Genomic DNA, 19,495 nt, shown 5'->3' with positions numbered 1-19,495 from the left:
AAGCCGCGTTGAACCAGACTCCATACGGAACACCACAAGAAGCACAACAATGAAGCAACTTTTGCGTAGACAAAATCAACTAACTATGAATTTTCACAATTAAAAAAAAGAAAAACATTCATAAATTCTACAGTTTTCAATGCTGTTCGCCTGAAATGTCATTTTCCATTCTTTATAACACCAGAGCATTTTCATGGAAATGTCGCAGACGGTTTATTTGGTATTTTCTGTAGTTTATGTGCCAAAAGCTTCAGAAAAATACATTTTTCCTCAAAACACAAAAATTATTCCGTAACCAGAACTTCACGTTTTGACACATAGAACACTGTTCAAGGGAATCTCAAAGCAGAAGTAAAATACTGTTTATGTGCTTGACTGTGCCATAGGGATCAAAAATTTCGGATCTCTCCTCCACACGAAAAATAGGGTGCTGATTAGTGAGGGTCTCTTGAAGTTTTTAGCGGTAAAATACATACGAGATGAAGGTAGTTTCTTACCAATGCGGAAACTACGCACCAACTGCATTTTCTGCGCATTACTGAAAGTTCAGGGAGAACATTGAATCCTTAGAACTAATTATCTCAACCACTTACAAGTGACTGTGGGAACACCTCAGGAAAAACCTATGTGGCAACTTATCACGCTCGATAAAACAGAACCATTAACTTTTGCTCAATAAGCGAGAATTCCCGAAGTCTGATAAGAGACTGCAATTACTTATGACTGTGCACGTGTTACAGTATAAATAGTGCGCGGCGCCAGCAGCCTGCAGCTACCGCCTCCAGAATGCAGCGCCTCGCCCTCTTGCTCGTGTGTTTGCTCGGCTCTGCCGTAGCCTTGCCGGCCCGCACCAGGCTCTGGAGCAGGGGCAACAGCCGCATCATCGGAGGAAGCAACGCCAACATCGCCAACTACCCGTGGCAGCTGTCCTTCCAGTATGGCGGTTCGCACATCTGCGGAGCCTCCATCATCAGCTCCACGTGGACGCTGACGGCCGCTCACTGTGTGGACGGCATGAGCCTCCTGCTGATGACTTTCAGAGCCGGATCGTCTATTCGTGGAAGCGGTGGCACCGTACTGAGCGCCTCCTCTGGCTACATGCACGGATATTACGACAGCAACACGGTGGACTACGACATTGCCGTCGTTCAGGTGAGTAACTCGCTAAGGCCTTGCACGTAAGACCAATTTTTTAGTCAGCTCCTATTTCATTAGGGGCTATGTTGTGCTAAATAAACCATACGCTGTGTGCAAAGTAGAGCCACCCTCGATCAGAAGGTCATGAAAATGTCAAGTTATAATAATATCAGTGCCTGTTTATACGGCATACAACTCCCCTCTTCCTGATTTGAGAAAATCTATCTATGTCAGGTACAAAGGGACATATGGTTTTGATGCAGAGTTGACATCAGTGGACAGTTTATATTTTTTATATGTATAAACAAGTCCAAACATTTATGTTGAGCTATAGTAAACAATAATCTTCGAAATAAAGCCCCAACATGATTCCTCTCTATTTGTAACGCACTTGCATCACCAGGAAATATGAATTAACTCTGATAACACTTTATTATGTTATGCAGCGATACGTCTTACATTCGGTAAGTGACTGATTTGTTTGTAACACTACTGAGAGAAAAAAAAACGGCATCTAATTTTAAATTTAGATGGATTTAAAATGCTACACAAGGTCATCTTTAAGGGCCTGTGAAGAGCTATGTAACTATGGGTAGTGACCTACTTCCCATGTTGGGATGATTAGTTTCGTCTGCGTCTACGATTAGGTGACAATTGTAAACAAGAATTAAAAGTTCTAAGGAGCATACAGAAATAATCAGTCCGCTAAGTTTTTAGGACTGGAAGACTATAAAATATAGCTACATATCAAATATATGAATCGATTTGTTTGTGCCACTGACTTTACTGCCGGCCGGAGTGGCTGAGCGTTTCTAGGCGCTACAGTCTGGAGCTGCGCGACCGCTACGGTCGCAGGTTCGAATCCTGCCTCGGGTATGGATGTGTGTGATGTCCTTAGGTTAGTTAGGTTTAAGTAGTTCTAAGTTCTTGGGGACTGATGGCCTCACAAGTTAAGTCCCATAGTGCTCAGAGCCATTTGAACTGACTTTACTGATCTAGAATCCAACATATACTGAATCAAATTCAGAAAGCCACTAAGAAAAAGTGTAGAACAACTTATTTTCCAAATGTAGATAAAGAGTTTATCGGTTAGCACAGGTAGCTCTTTAGGGAGTCTTGGATGGCTATGGTGCTGTGTACATAAAAACAATTTCATTGGATTATTCGACGGAGATGTTAGATACCACAGACAGGAATTCCACTTTCAGTGGAGAACAGCAACGCGCATACAGGAGAAGGTTACCTGGAGCTGATTAAAAGAGAAGTGTTAATTCTGTGAAGACAGAGACATCGTTCAGCTGTAATGGCAAACGGTACTACTCAATAATGAAAATATATCAAATGTGTAAGTAGAAACATTTGTGTGATGAAATCACGAAATGTTCGATATTATGACCTACTTGGTAATATTACTCCAAAATCTGGGAATCGTATGATTTATGTGTTACTGCAAAGATTGATGAGCTCAGAGATCGTAAGATATAATAACTTTGGAACCTGTAAGAGATATGTCTGAAGAATGTAAACAAAAATTGTTTGATGAAGCAAAATTATACCATATGATGGAAAGCAGTTCTACTACAATGAATGTGTAGAGTCCATAGATCTTCAGGATGAGATTTTCGCTCTGCAGCGGAGTGTGCGCTTGTATGAAACTTCCTGACAGATTAAAACTTGGGACCTTTGCTTATCGCGGGAAACTAGTCTACAAACTGAGCTACCCAAGCACGACTCACGACCCGTTCTCACAGCTTCAGTTCTGCCAGTACCTCGACTCCTACCATCCAAATTTCACATAAGCTCTTCTGCGAACCTTGCAGAACTAGCACTCCTGAAAGAAAGGATATTGCGGAGACATGGCTTAGCCACAGCCTGGGGGATGTTTCTGTAATGAGATTTTCACTCTGCAGCGGAGTGTGCGCTGGTATGAAACTTCCTCACAGCACTTGCCCACGAAAGGCAAAGGTCCCGAGTTCGAGTCTCAGTCCGGCAAACAGTTTTAATCTGTCAGGAAGTTCCATACATCTGTTAAGATACCAGTCTGAGTGCTTACGTCATTAATATCAGAGAGGAATCATAAATAATCAGCTTAGCATTTACAGTCGTCTCTAGACAGTCTCCACATTATCACTCCAAGAGTGAAAGAAATAAACACGCAGTGGATAATTGCACATTAAGATTGTGTACAATGGTCAGAATTACATCGCTGCCATTCAGACACAAATAAGAATTGCTTCCTCTCCTGTTCCAGGTGTCTGGATCCCTGCTCGGCACGAACGCCCAGGCCGTCGGCCTCCCATCCGACGGCTACGACCCCGCCGGAGGCCTGGCCGTGACCGTCACTGGCTGGGGATCCACGTACACAGACGGCCCGGCCCCGAGCAACCTGCAGAAGCTGGACATCAGCATCGTGGCGCGCTCCACCTGCCAGAGCATCTTCGCCAACGTGAACACCGTGACGGCCCGCATGGTGTGCGCCGGCAGCGCGGGCCAGAGCGTGTGCAGCGGAGACTCGGGCGGCCCCCTGGTCAGCGGCAGCACGCAGGTGGGCATCGTCTCCTGGGGGGTCAGCCCCTGCGAGGCCAGCCCCGGCGTCTACGCCAACGTCGGCAACCTGCGCTCCTGGATCCGCTCTGCAGCAGGTGTCTAAGGCCTTCTGGGTCACAGCTGCTCTCTGCAATGTGCATCTGCACGTTTTGACAAGAAGGATCCTGTTGTATACAAGATGACCTTTCAGAAATAAATAGCTATACACCAATTACCAATTTTGTTGTTGTTGGCGAATATAGAGATCCTGTGAGCACTTAATGAACGTAAACTTTGTAACAGATTACCACTACTGAAGTAAAAGCAGAAAACAAAATTTAAATTTTATATTTGTGCACGACACAACTGTTGTTGGTAAGATGAAATCAACAGAACACACACTCGAAACCTGGTGGAAGAACAAATTCACACGTCTGCTGCGGCCATCTCATTTCACGGTCAAGGAGTTATATAGACTGACTGAGAAAAGTCACAACACCAAGAAGGTACTGTGTGACATAAACGAAAGTTGGTAGACGTGTTCCTATATCTCAGACATGATGCGTGTTCTGATTTCGCGCCACTCGACTAAGAGTGGTGCTAGTAGCGATCCAAATCGGGTTTGCTTTAAATACACACTGTAACGGCCGTAAGTGTCAGTTACCCTTTTTTACTGGAAGTCGTAAGTTGACGTTAGTCAAAAATGCCTTTAAGGCGACAAAGACGACATTCTCAGCACGTCCCTTCGTTTGAACGAGGCCGCGCAGTGGGGCTACGAGAAGCTGAGCTGGATGTTCCTTCTGTGATGTTGGAGCAAGACTTAGCAGGAGTGTAGCCACTGATCGCTGGCAGTGGTGCTCACCAGTACGTCAGGTCTCAAGAACGCCAAGCTCTGGAAGGCTAGAAGGCCAGAAATCCCCTTACGTAAGATGGGAAAGGAAAAGGACACATGGATGGGCGGACCCAAAAAATAATCCGTTCACTTTTCCTTTGACATTTCACATTTACTTACAGAACACATTACACTAATAAAAGGAATACAGTGTTAACCATGTAAAGGAATGAGCGGCTGGAATATTCTTTTTTTATTACAAATAATCGGTTTAAACCGCTGATCAGAGGCCACAAGCCACAAGTAAGAAATCGGCAATGAATACAAAAACTGTAAGGTAATAAGGTGAGACACTTCTTGATTAGATCAATGTGGCCTTGGAGTAATTAAAAGAAGTACTCTCCCAGAACCAAAAGAACAAATCGCCACTGACAGCTCCGAAAAGTGTTTCACAAAATAAACTTAAATTTATTTAAATATTAGTTAGACCAGCCTTTGATAGGAACATCAGTTGCGGTGGTTACTGAATTACAAGTCCAAACATTCAGTCTTCAGAACAGACCAACCATGAAAGTTATGTGGCTACGGTTCCGATACAGCAAGTTTTTCTTTTTCATGCATGGAATGAATACAATACGGAAATGATGGCAAAAATAATGAGAAAAAACGTTACCCATTAGCATCATCAAAGTTTCCAAATATTAGCTAAATAAGTACAGGCTGAAATAGCCTAATGTAAAAAACCTGAAGCTTATTGGAAATTTGGGTATTATTATTCATTTCAGAAGAGACGGAAGATGAAGTTTCATATGAGCGCACACTCCGCTGCAGAGTGAAAATCTCATTCTGGAAACATCCCCCAGGCTGTGGCGAAGCCATGTCTCCGCTATATCCTTTCTTTCAGGAGTGCTAGTTCTGCAGGGTTCGCAGGAGAGCTTCTGTAAAGTTTGGAAGGAAGGAGACGAGATACTGGCAGAAGTAAAGCTGTGAGTACCGGGCGTGAGTCGTGCATCGGTAGCTCAGATGGTAGAGCACTTGCCCGCGAAAGGCAAAGGTCCCGAGTCCGAGTCTCGGTCGGGCACACAGTTATAATCTTCCAGGAAGTTTCATATCAGCGCACACTCCCCTGCAGAGTGAAAATCTCTTTCTGGAAACATCCCACAGGCTGTGGCTAAGCCATATCTCCGCTATATCCTTTCTTTCAGGAGTGCTAGTTCTGCAAGGTTCGTAGGAGAGCTTCTGTAAAGTCTGGAAGGTAAGAGACGAGATACTGGCAGGAGTAAAGCGGTGAGTACCCGGCGTGAGTAGTGCTTCGGTAGCTCAGATGGTAGAGCACTTGCCCGCGAAAGGCAAAGGTCCCGAGTTCTGGTCTCGGTCGGCCACACAGTTTTAATCTGCCAGGAAGTTTCATATCAGCGCACACTCCTCTGCAGAGTGAAAATCTCATTCTTGAGACGTAAGATATTTGGCGGGTAATATTAGCATAAGAGCTTATAATTAAGGGTGTAGACTGAACAAACTTAAGTAATACGCTACTAGTGCGAACAGCTCCACGAGGGGAATGTTGGGCAGCCGAAAACACTCCCGAAAATAACAATGCCAGCAGCGCGTAACAGCAACAGGACCCACGTCCATGTGCTACACCAGAGAGCGGACCCACAACTAGTAAACCTAAGTGCTGTTAATGAATGCCACTCAAGTAAACGTATGCTACAGGACGCAACTTAAGAAAATGTAATCCGTCCACGCCTTAATAACTTAGTGGCGTAAAACCATCAAATATTACATAATAATCAAATAGTAACATTACTCAAAATTGCACAGCAAAAGCCTGCATCTCGTGGTCGTGCGGTAGCGTTCTCGCTTCCCACGCCCGGGTTCCAGGGTTCGATTCCCGGCGGGGTCAGGGATTTTCTCTGCCTCGTGATGGCTGGGTGTTGTGTGCTGTCCTTCGGTTAGTTAGGTTTAAGTAGTTCTAAGTTCTAGGGGACTGATGACCATAGATGTTAAGTCCCATAGTGCTCAGAGCCATTTGATCCATTTTTTGCGCAGCGAAAACACCGCTTAGTAAGATACAACGCTATAATGGTAGCGCAATAATCATCTCCCCAAAGAACTTAGCTGCATAGGCTGAAATTATTAATGTCAGTATGTTACAGTCAATATGTCACTTGGGTTACACAGCCTGAGACTTGTTTGCACCAAGGAAATTTCTATGAATAAGGCTGTCTTCCGAGGCACTTAGTTCACAAAACAATCTAAAACACAATTTAAACAGCATGTACTACTTCGACAAATTTTCTTACAATAGTTATAAGATTAAACAATAAATTCGAGAAAAAATCTCAAGGCACCACTATGTAAACGAAATTTACTACAGAGCTTCTGAACAGTTCAATATCTCTAAATACCAAAGTTAATTATACATTATGGTAACGACAAATGCGCTGACGGTTCACAGGAAAATAACACTGATTTGACAGCCACCACGTTTAATTTACCAGACAGCTTGTGGCGTGAGCAAATGACAGTAAGGCAAAACTTCAAAAAGTGGTTCAAATGGCTTTAAGCACTATGGGACTTAACATCTAAGGTCATCAGTCCCCTAGACTTAGAACTAAGGACATCACACACATCCATGCCCGAGGCAGCATTCGAATCTGCGGCCGTAGTAACAGCGTGGTTCCGAACTGAAGGCCTAGAATCGCTCGACCACAGCGGCCGGCGCAAAACTTCAAGTAGCACTTAATATAACGGCAAGCAGACCGAGTTACATGTGAGGAACAAGCACTAACCATTAAATGGATAAAACTTATACAGACCAGTTGTGGTTAGGAATAATTACAACAGGTGACAAATTTTTTGAGATGCATAAAGCGAGAGTCACTGAGGCGGGTATATCACAGCGCAAGCGATACCAACGGTTGTCACACTAAGAAGACGTTATTCCATAATTTCAGCGCAATGTGTAACGCAAGGAACCAAAAACGCACAGCATGGCCATAAGGGAAGGCAATTCAGCTGAAGCACAGTGAAGCGCATGGTGGAAACAGCCACTAGCGGTACGCCGCGCGGGATTAGCCGAGCGGTCTGGGGCGCTACAGTCATGGACTGTGCGGCTGGTCGCAGCGGAGGTTCGAGTCCTGCCTCGAGCATGGGTGTGTGTGGTGTGTGTTTGTCCTTAGGATGGTATAGGTTAAGTAGTGGGTAAGCTTTGGGACTGATGACCTTAGCAGTTAAGTCTCATAAGATTTCACACACATTTGAACACTTTGAACTAGCGGTACACTCACAGCTAAGTAGTCTCGGTACTAATAGAACCAACGGGCCACACAGCCGACGGGCCGACCAATTTCCGTGTTTCCCTTTCGCAACGTACTCAGACCCGACCCGTCCACTCCACGTGGTCCGGCGGGGGAGGGGGCGGGGGGCAGCAAATGAGCGAGGGGCGGGAGGGGGGGGGGAGAAAAGATGAAATGAGGCCGCCAAGGGTCAATCTCAAACCGAAGGAACCCTCATTTTCTATTTCTTACCAAGAGGAAAACTAGCCAGCATGCGTCACACGACTAACATGAACCTTTAAGGTTTTTCTGGGTGAGATTACGAATCAGTAAATTAGCTGGGCTCAAGACCGTATCAACGGATCAAGGGCCAACAAATCGAATATCAATTTTCCCTATAATTGCGCTATGCTGTCAAAATTTGTGACAAAAACCTTATGCTACACGAAGCCTCAGAATAGTTTGTAAGAGGTCCGAGCAGATGTAATTTTATGTAAGAGGCCCGAGCAAATGTAATGCAGATGTAATTTTATGTAAGAGGTCCGAGCAGATGTAATTTCGATGTATTGCTCATGCGCTGCCTGCGATATGCAAGGTATAAGAGAATCTTTGACCAGAGAGCAGTGTTGACAGTACGAACTGTGTAGCCGTAGCAGTAAGTTGTTGCTAGTCTGGAGTCTGCTCTGGTCTGGTATGGTGTATCGTGTTGGCTGGCCCGGTCGCGGTGCAGCGATGCCGGAGCCTGAGTATTATTGTATAAGGTAAAAAGCAGCCTCATGCATATCTAGTAATGTTATGTAAACTGCCATGTAAATCTTTCAAAAATGTCCTAATAATAATCTTTGTGATATGAAGTAATTTCTAACAAGCATTCATTTCAATTTAAAGAATTTACTAATTTCTCCAATCCATGATCATTGCGATTGTTGCAGAAGAAAAATCAGTTGCTTCCTTTCGTAAATGACAAATCTATTGGCCAGCATTGCACAGAGCTGTGCCGGAAAAACTTATTGTAAGAGCAGATAGTTGGCGACTTTATTGAGGTATGAATTTTTGCTTTTTTATTCTGAATGATCTTACAGGGCCAAAACGCAGCACTGCTGTCGTCCAAAATTTGCCACATTACTGAATTTATTTTCTATTACGAGGTTTAGGACTTTTTCTGTTTCGAGCTTACATTAGATGAGAAAAGAATTTTGTGGGTACATTATATGTGAATGAATTTCTGTAGGGAGGTTATAAATGGGAACCAATTTTGTTCTGAGGTTACACAAAAATTAGAATCATATTCATATTTATTATTATTATTTATTACAATTTTTTGTGGGGAGGTTACACTTGGCGACAACCGGCCAGGATCGTATTTCTTTGTGAATCTCTGAGAAGTAGTCATATATCTACTCTTATTTACTTAAATGTAGTTTGCATCTGGCGCAACGCATTTACTAATTTGTCACTCTTTCTTTCACAGATAATCGGCAATTTATTGCTCTTTGTTGTAATTGTGTTTGTTCCATTTTTGCTTTGTCTTTGTTTAATTTTTGTGCTTGATTTTGATTTGTGAAAAAAATGCTGCGAAAAACTGTTAACAGTACATTGCGATGTGCAATGAGTGAAATAGCTGACTCGAATAGTTTGACAGATAATACTAGCGACACTCAGTCTAATAGTGAAAATCCCCTAATTACAGATGATCAGTGCGTACCGATCACTAATATTGATTTTGATCCTAATGATGAGCAAACAAATGCAGTTATGTCCAGAGTAAATGTAACAATTGATGACGCGGCACGTTCCGATACAATGAACGCTGCCCAGTTTAACACACCCGCTTTGCAAAATTTGAATTGTGAACAGATAAATTTTTCTCACGAAGATGAACAATGTAGTCAAAATACGTCAGATTTATTTGATTCCGAGGTAGTGACCCACAGTGCACATCCGATTGGCAAACCTTTTCAAGAATTACAGAATGACCAAATGGTTACAGAAAACGTGACAAATGCAGATACCCAACAATTCTACACAGTCGAAGAAAGAACAAGACGACAATTTCAAACAACTTAATGAACATCTCAAACAACAAATTAATGAAATTCATGAAAAATTAGACAACAATTACAAACAGTTAAATGAAAAACAAGACAGGTCGATCGAACAAATTAATGAGAACTTTAAACAGATTAATGAACAGATTGCAGCCGTTGCCGTGCAATGTCATGATACTAAAGAACAATTACGTGAGGATATTAAGGTTTGTGCTAGGAATAGTAGTGAAGAAATTAGATCTGTGGCTCAAGAGTTAAATAATACGCAAGCAGCTACAACGAAATTACTTAAAGATGAAATTAGTGCAGTCGCTACACAATGCTCTGAGAACGCAACACAGTTACGCGAAGAGTTTAGATTAACGTCAGCAGAACTTTCACGCCCACTGGATGAAAAGTAGACGCGAAATTTGACCAACAGAACAGCCAAATTGACGAACGTTTTAATCACCACCTACAAAACAGTGAAACGCGTTACCGTAAATTTGTATAGAACAGAATAAAGTAAAGGGACAAGTCACGGAAACAATTACTGCACAGAGACAGGAAGATAAGCGTAAATTGTTTACGAAAGCAAAAACATACGTAGACAACAATATTGCTACAGTTTCAGACGAAAGTAATACTATCAAACAGTTGAACACCGAATTACATGATGAAATCTCTGATCTTAAAACAAAAACAGACACACACACAGTAGACTTTCAGACAGTGACCGACAGGCTTGAACAATTAGAACTAATAAAGGATCCCGATGCCATCAAAGCAGACGTTAAAAAATTGAACAAAACCACACGTAAAATACAAAAACAAATTGGCGCTTGTGATAATAAAAACGATGATCAGGTAAAAGTACTGACTGTAAAATATGATGAATTGGCCAGTCGTATTGATGTTATCGAAAGTAATAATGACACCAAATCAGACGATACTTCACCAATTTCGTTTAATCAAACACCCGAATTCCAAAATTTACAGCAGACAATCAGTGAGATAGGTTCGTCCAATAATGCATTACGTACAAAATTGTCAACTTTACAGCAAGAAGTGACAGAGATGAAAAATGTTCCAGTCTCTAACACGGCACAGCATACGCCACATTCCGAACATTTATCACACTCACACAGCATGTATAATTTAGGTAATTTACAGAGAGTACGTGAGTTAGATTCCGAACAGTCACAGACAAACAGAGTAGGATACAATCATGAACCTGTTCAGACATTCAGAGACGAAAATTTTGATTACAAGCACTTTCTATCCGTGAGAAAATTGAAGGTATTTAATAATGACAGAACACAGATTCATCCTTTGGACTGGATACGACAATCTACTTTTGTATTTTCATCAGCTTGGCCTGTAATGCAGAAACTAGAATTGGGCTGGATACAACAATTTTCTTTCGAATTTTCACCGGCATTGCCTGTAACACAGAAACTAAAATTTATTTGCAGCGCGTAATTGACCTCAGGGGATTCATTACACTTCGATGAATATGCGCCGTACCGTGCACAGGGCCCAGAGCCGTAGTAGTGCTATTTCATCTTTAGTTTTCTGCACTGCTGCCTTCTCTCCTACTATCCTTTACATCTATCAAAACAGCTCTTCAACTATCGATCTATCTAGGACCAGAAACGTGTAAAGAAAACCTGAAGTGACAAGTTTACTTGAAAGTGACAGTTTTCATTAGACACTCCCGAAATGATAAGAACTACCAGCGTAATTTTAATATAAGACAAAATTTTAATTATCAGTACCGTCGAAATTATCAGCAACAGGAACCACATTTTGGTAACAATAGAGGTTTTTCCCAACAACAGCAACAAATCCAGCCGGTTAGCATACCTAACCAACAATGTAATGTGCAAGGTGAACCAAGCTTTAATGTTTCGCCGCCTGCACTATAGCATCGGCTCCGCCAAATAGTAACGCACTGCAACAAAGAAATAAATACGTACAGAAAACACACGAGTTCAACTCATATCGCAATGCACCGTATAGAAATGACTATCATGACAGACGTAAAAGTAATGAGCACAGTTTTCAGCGTACTTTTAATAACAGTCGCTCTTACCAGCAGCAAAATCATCCGCAACAACAGATTATCATGAATGAACCAGACAGTCGGTATCATCCTGGACCTAATGCATCAGGACGAAATAACAGAATAGTACAAATAGTCGAAATGCTACAGCATCCTCCCGCAAATAATAGCACGTCGGATAGAATTTGAATAGATACAGTACAGGTTGCATCTTCCAGCAACGCAAGCAATACTTTTGACACAGAGAATTTTGTTCACGAAGATGTTATTACTTTTGACGACATCCGAGACACTCTTTTGCAGGAAAGACCAGTTATTCAAAAACCCATTTCACACCCTGTCATTGAAGTAAAGATTGGATCGATTCTGGATTACCTATGTCAGTTATAAATGAGGAAATTTTCAACGAATGTAACAAAGAGAATACCTATCCTACGCTACCATTAGGCAAAATTAAAGTAAAAGGAGCGGTATCTGGTAAAGGAGTAGATGTAAAATTACAGACACATTTATCATTTTGTATTGCAGGTCATACATTTCACTCAAATTTTTGGATTGTTCCCTTATTGACAACAGACGTTATTTTAGGTACGAATTTTCTGGTACAACACGACGCAATTATTGACTTTCAAAACTCCTATTAATGTTAAACGATGAAAATGTACAACTGGCTTTAGAATTTCAGCACTCTTTATCTGCAGAAGAACAAACAATTAATCGTACAGAGGTCATTTCCGCATCACGTAACATAGACTGTCATTCCACATTGTTCACAGATACGTACGTACACAACTATAATATTCCAGACGAAGCCGACTATGACGTTATGCAAATGATTTCTGATAAAGTTAAACAGAGGAGTGCAAATACAGATGACGAACGCACGCAACTACGCAAAATTCTTTCACAGCAAGCTCCAGTTTTTGACAACGTCCCTGGTACTATGTCCGGTTTTATGTATGAATTTCAAGTTAAACGGCACGATACATTTAAAGCCAAACATTATCCCATTCCGTATATTCACAGAGAACAAGTGAAGAAAGAATTGCAAGCTATGCTTGACCGAGGAATTATTGAACCGGCAGTTAGTCCGTACATAAACCCGCTCCATATTGTTAAGAAAAAGGATGGTTCACTTCGTCTCGTACTTGATTCGCGCCACATCAATGACATTATTATTAATGAAACAGATCGCCCTCAAACACTAGAAGAACTTCTACAGAAATTTCATGGTACTACTATTTATTCCACATTAGATTTGAAATCTTGATTTTGGCAAATTCAGCTCCAGTCCGAACTGCAGAAAGTATACGGCTTTTCTCTGTTTTGGTGACTGTTATCAATTTTGTAAATTACCGTTCGATTTAACTATTTCTTCAGCAGCATTTATTCACGGATTGAATACTATACTTCCGACAGAACTTAAAGAGAGAGTCACAACGTATGTAGACGACATTCTTATTGCAGAAGCCAACTGGTCTGAACACAATCTGATTCTTGAACAACTGTTACGAACTTTTCGTGCACAAGGACTCACAGTTAATCTTAGCAAATCGCACTTCGGCAAAACTTCTATAAAATTTCTTGGACATGTAATTTCAGCAGAAGGCATTGCGCCTGACCCGGAAAAACTTCAAGCTTTTACTGTTCCTACGACGAAGAAACAACTACGTAGCTTTTTGGGTTTAATTAACTTTTTCGTAAATTTATTCATTACTCTGCTTTAGACACCCCCAGATTATGTCAATTGACGGGTAAAAACACTATTTGGTCCTGGGATGGCCAAGCACATTCTGAATTAGTCAATCTAAAACAAGCTTTGTTGAATGCACCACTTTTATTACATCCAGATCTTACTAGCAATTTTTCCATTGCCACCGACAGTTCTAACACCGCTTTAGGCGTACACATTTTTCAGGAAATTGAAGAAGATGGTTGTACAGTAATTAAAAACATCGCCTTTGTGAGTCGCATTCTGTCACCTGCTGAACGCAATTATTCTGTTACAGAACTTGAAACATTATGTGTTGTACGGGCATTCACGAGATTTAGGCATTTTCTTTATAGAAGACACACTACCGTTTACACAGATCATAGAGCTATACAGTTTTTACTTTCCGCAAAATTTACACACGACAGGTTAAGCAGATGGAAACTTTATTTACAGGAATTTAATTTTACAATTGTTCACATTCCCGGTACACAAAATATTGTAGCAGACGCACTATCCCGTTCTCTCAGCAACAATCAGCAAGACATCGCAACCAACTTCTGCAAAGCAAATTTCAGCGTCATGTATATTCAACAAGTTGCATTTGAAAATTTCATTTCGTCGTCATTACGAGACATAGCACAAGAGCAGAGTAAAGACAACGTATGGAAAGAAATTAAACACCTTTGGCAAGATAGAAATAATGTTACCATTAGAAACCATTACACTGTACGCAATAATATTCTAGAAACGTATTCGACGAGTTTTAGCGTCATGTAAAATCTGCCAGAAAGCTAAGTCAGACTCGACTTCACATATTCCTCCATTACATCCCATTGTACCTGTTAAATTGAGACACACGGCCGCTGTAGACATTTTTGGTCCGATTCCCAGAACTAATAGAGGTTTTTGCTACATCTTTGTCGCTGTTGAACTCACTTCAAAATTTGTTACCTTCACTCCGTTACGCAAAGCTACTGCTAAAACTATTTCAAATGCATTTGTAAAACATTTTTTATTCCATGTAGGACATGTATTGAAAGTAATTTCCGACAATGGATCACAATTTCGATCTGCTATATGGACACGTATGTTACGAGCTAGAAACATTTCTCCAATCTATATATCCAGGTACCACGCTTCTTCGAACCCTTGTGAACGTCTAATGAAAGAAATTGGTAAACTGTGTAGAATATACTGCCATAAAAGACATATTGATTGGGACACACACATACTCTCATTCCAAGACGTAATTAATTCCATTCCAAATGAGTCCACTATGCTATCTCCGTCTGTTATATTGAAAAACGTTGAACCACCAAACAAAATTAAAGAATTAGTAAACTTCCCAAAATGTCGTCGACTAAGACACCATGAAATAATTAACATTGCGCTGAACAACATCAAACTTGCCGCAGAGCGCCGGAGAAGACAGCAAAAAACAGGTTTGTACACGCCGTGACTTTCACATTGGACAGAAGATATTAGTATGTACACACTATCTATCCAACAGAGGAAAGAATAGATGCAGTAAATTTGAGCTTCTATACGCAGGTCCATATCGAATTCGCAGCATTCCTCAACCCAATGTAGTACACGTCGAAACTTTGAGAACCAGAAAAAGCAAAGGCAATCACCATGTCTCCAATATTAAACCCTTTATTGAATGAACATACTTTATGATTTATCACACTGTAATGCCATTTCCTGATTTTTATATGACCAATGATGCAATTATATTTATGTGACTACTTCCTGATGATTATCATATTTTTTCTTGGCAAGTGCCCGGCAAGGTAAGGTTAGCAGGTCGCTTTTCTTGTCGTTACACATCAGACCGTGCACATTTTTTCAGATAAACTTACATATTTTATGACCAATTATGCAATTCTATTTAGTGACATATTAATTTTATCAGATTCTTTCTCAATTAAAGTCTTCAACTCTCGCATCTATCAACTACACAACATACAAGCTGAACACAAAGAAAGTCATTTCTTGTCGTTATATATCAGACCGTGCACATTTTCCATTTTTCGTGCATGTATGATTGTTTTCCTGTATGCACTACGAAATGTTTAAGATGTAACAAACACCAGTTGACTTTCACATTTTTCCTTATGATATATCAATATCTTGACTATTCTACACTTTTGGCTACTGCATTATGAGACTGTGTGTACATTTTTGCACCTGAACACTCTCTATGTTTTTGACATAATACGTTTTCTGTCATGCTATGCTGAATGCTTAATTATATCACTAGAAACCAGTTTTTATTTAATGGGTATATGATTTAAATGCAAGATATTAATCCTTATTCATCATTTTCAGCAAGCAATAACGTGTAAAAGAAATAAATTAAACAAACCACAGTGGATTACTATGAAATGGGAATTTCAACTTCGGAATGAACAAAAGAAGATGCAATACCTCGTCACGAAGAGTAAATGGATCAGAATTAACAAGCATTAACAAGAATACACTATACACATTGAATGATAGCAGTCTTAACTAATTATTTTTCTTTCAGAATACGAGGCGATTGATGCAGGCTGTCAGACAGAACTCCACATCTTAGTTTTAGTGATGAAATATGCTAGAAATAAGAAACTCTATACTATGAATAGTTATATGAAGTAAATGGTAATATGAATAATGTATAATGAAGCGTCTTTTTTGTAGATGATAATGAATGATGATGAATAGTGATGAAGAATATGGTAATATGAGTAATGAAATTTTTCTTTGCAGGTGATGATAGTAATGAAGTTATGGTAATATGAATAATGAAATTTTTCTTTGCAGATGAGGATAATGATGAAGTTTATATATTTACTGTTAGTTAAGAAATGCTATGTAGTTATTTAAGTATTTGTTGCAGTTCGTTTTCACAGTATGTCTTATGTCGCATGGTATAATGACTGATTGTTTTGGAAAGGACAGCTAGAGTACATACATATTGAGTACACGTTTCATTACCTGTTAATTCGAAGTTCACTACTTTTCAGCATAATATGCGTTTCTTCTTTCAGCTTAATAATCCATTTTGTATTTTTTCCAGGAGAAGCTATTCATGATATTAATGTGTTATAAGCAGTTAGTTATTAAACCTGTTCTAGTACTTGCATTTGTGTCATTCATGAATGTGATCACATATACTCTACTAGTTTCATAACCTTGCTACAGCTGACTCATGACGAATGACGTTAATAATCCTTATTTGCAGCAATAAGTCAAAAGCAAAGATTTTCATGCCCCAGCAATTAATTATCGATCCCAACGCAATGCATTGCTAGCACAGAAAAATGTATTACCAGTCCCAAATAATGCTACCAGTTTGAGTTCTGAGTAATACTGAATGATGTTTTCTAACCACAGACCTTGAGTAATATTTACAGTGTGTTATATTTTCAATATGCCCTATGTCACTTGAATGATGGGTTCTGAGTAATACTGAATAATGTTTTGTAACAATGTATAAATGCTATGCCAATAATTTCTGTAAATAATATTTTTGTTATACTCTATGAATGCTATGTCAATAATTAACTCTCATTTTGAATGATGACTTTTGAATAATACTGAATAATGTTTTATAAAACTATATGAATACTTTGTAATTGGCCAATGAATGCCACTGTTTCTTATATTTTAAATTTGTCTTATGTCACTTACATGCTATTATATATGAATACCAGTAGCCTGATGCTATACTCATTAGCTCCTGTTTTGAATGATGACTTCTGATGGTTTCTAGCTGGCCAATGAGTGCCAATGATTGCTATAACTAGATGAATTATGTTAACGCTATGCCATTAATTAACTCTTGTTTTGAATGATGACTTCTGATGGTTTCTAACTGGCCAATGAGTGCCAATGATTACTATAACTAGATGAATTATGTTAATGCTATGCCATTAATTAACCCCTATTTTGAATGATGACTTCTGATGGTTAGTAACTGGGCAATGAGTGCCAACGATTACTATAACTAGATGAATTATGTAAATGGTATGCCATTAATTAACTCTTGCTTTGAATGATCACTTTTGAATAATGCATGGTTTGTAACTGGCCAGTGAGTGCCAATGTTCACTATAATCAGATGACTTATGAATAATATTCTGTAATACTTCATACATAGTACAGAAATGTTTAGTAACTAGGCAATGAGTGCCAACAATTAGTCAAATCGGTTGATAGATTAGTGTAATTCTCAATGATGACTAGCATAAGACTTAATGTCCTTCACCTTCTGACCTAATTACCAGAAATTACTGCACTATCCGTTTGTTCTGTCTATCCTTATGATCATGGAGCACTATATTTGGTTTCTGCACTAATTCTACGTTGGTGAGAGAGTGTAGTGTTGGCACACCATGGTGTCCACCACCTTGAACAATGGAGATGTTATTATGGTTCCACTGTTTGGTGTACCTAATGTACTACCAAAATTATAACATTGAACATTAATACTACATATCAGTGTCTTGGCTACACTGATTAATACTTCAGGGAAGAGAACTTCAGATTGTCTCACTTGGTGTTGTGCTTCTGTAGAAAGATATGGACTTTCAGTGCAGCTATGTGCAACCTACTGTGCTACAACCATGATGCAATCCTTCCCTTTCCTATCCTAGTTCTTGTAAAATGGTAAAAATATATACAGTGCGTGTGCACTTTATGTCATTTGTTAACATGTTTTATACTCATTGCATATACTAGCTCTTGTAAAATGGTAAAAATATGTACAGTGCATGTGCACTTTATGTCTTTTGTTAATATGTTTTGTACTCATTGCGTATACATTTTGTGATTTCTTGATATGTTCTGTACTCAGTGCATGTGCACTCTATTTCATTTTATGTTCTGCACTTATATATATGTATATACTCTGTGACTGTAAACTTAGTTAATTAAGAAAAATTTGTTGCTCATGGCAAGTCCAATTGACTCACCATCGCTGCCAAATTTTTGCCCCCCCGCCAGTGAAGGGTTATGTAAGAGGTCCAAGCAGATGTAATTTTATGCAAGAGGTCCGAGCAGATGTAATGCAGATGTAATTTTATGTAAGAGGTCTGAGCAGATGTAATTTCGATGTATTGCTCATGCGCTGCCTGCGATATGCAAGGTATAAGAGAATCGTTGACCAGAGGGCAGTGTTGACAGTACGAACTGTGTAGCTGTAGTAGTAAGTCTGTGACTAGTCGGGAGTCTGCTCTAGTCTGGTATGGTGTATCGTGTTGGCTGGCCCGGTCGTGGTGCAGCGATGCCGGAGCCTGAGTATTATTGTATAAGGTAAAAAGCAGCCTCGCGCATATCTAGTAATGTTATGTAAACTCCCATGTAAATCTTTCAAAAATGTCCTAATAATAATCTTTGTGATATGAAGTAATTTCTAACAAGCATTCATTTCAATTTAAAGAATTTACTAATTTCTCCAATCCATGATCATTCCGATTGTTGCAAAAGAAAAATCAGTTGCTTCCTTTCATAAATGACAAATCTATTGGCCAGCATTGCACAGAGCTGTGCCGGAAGAACTTATTGTAAGAGCAGATAGTTGGCGACTTTATTGAGGTATGAATTTTTGCTTTTTTATTCAGAATGATCTTACAGGGCCATGACGCAGCACTGCTGTCGTCCAAAATTTACCAGGTTACTGAATTTATTTTCTATTACGAGGTTTAGGAATTTTTCTGTTTCGAGCTTACATTAGATGAGAAAAGAATTTTGTGGGTACATTAAATGTGAATGAATTTCTGTAGGGAGGTTATAAATGGGAACCAATTTTGTTCTGAGATTACACAAAAATTAGAATCATATTCATATTTATTATTATTATTTATTACAATTTTTTGTGGGGAGGTTACAAGTTGCCTTCCCTGATCTTAACGTCTCTTCTGACAACGA

At 39.7% G+C, this 19,495-nt stretch overlaps 1 protein-coding gene across 1 annotated transcript; it reads left to right on the top strand.

Annotated features, from left to right (window-relative positions):
- Positions 1 to 759: 759 nt before the first annotated feature.
- Positions 760 to 3,898, top strand: LOC124545272 (trypsin delta-like). The gene is made up of 2 exons (XM_047124154.1): positions 760 to 1,152; positions 3,389 to 3,898. Exons 1-2 carry the CDS (start codon positions 787 to 789, stop codon positions 3,785 to 3,787), a joined length of 765 nt encoding a protein of 254 aa, XP_046980110.1. The 5' UTR covers positions 760 to 786; the 3' UTR covers positions 3,788 to 3,898.
- Positions 3,899 to 19,495: the final 15,597 nt, after the last annotated feature.

The sequence above is a fragment of the Schistocerca americana genome, chromosome 8 (genome assembly GCF_021461395.2).
Source record: "Schistocerca americana isolate TAMUIC-IGC-003095 chromosome 8, iqSchAmer2.1, whole genome shotgun sequence".
NCBI classification, from domain to species: Eukaryota; Metazoa; Arthropoda; class Insecta; order Orthoptera; family Acrididae; genus Schistocerca; species Schistocerca americana.
This window is presented reverse-complemented; position numbering and strand designations above follow the sequence as displayed.

Coding starts and splice junctions, on each gene's coding strand:
- LOC124545272 (XM_047124154.1), top strand. CDS start 787: ATGCAGCGCCTCGCCCTCTTGCTCGTGTGTTTGCTCGGCTCTGCCGTA. Junction 1,153..3,388: donor ACGACATTGCCGTCGTTCAG/GTGAGTAACTCG, acceptor CTCCTGTTCCAG/GTGTCTGGATCCCTGCTCGG.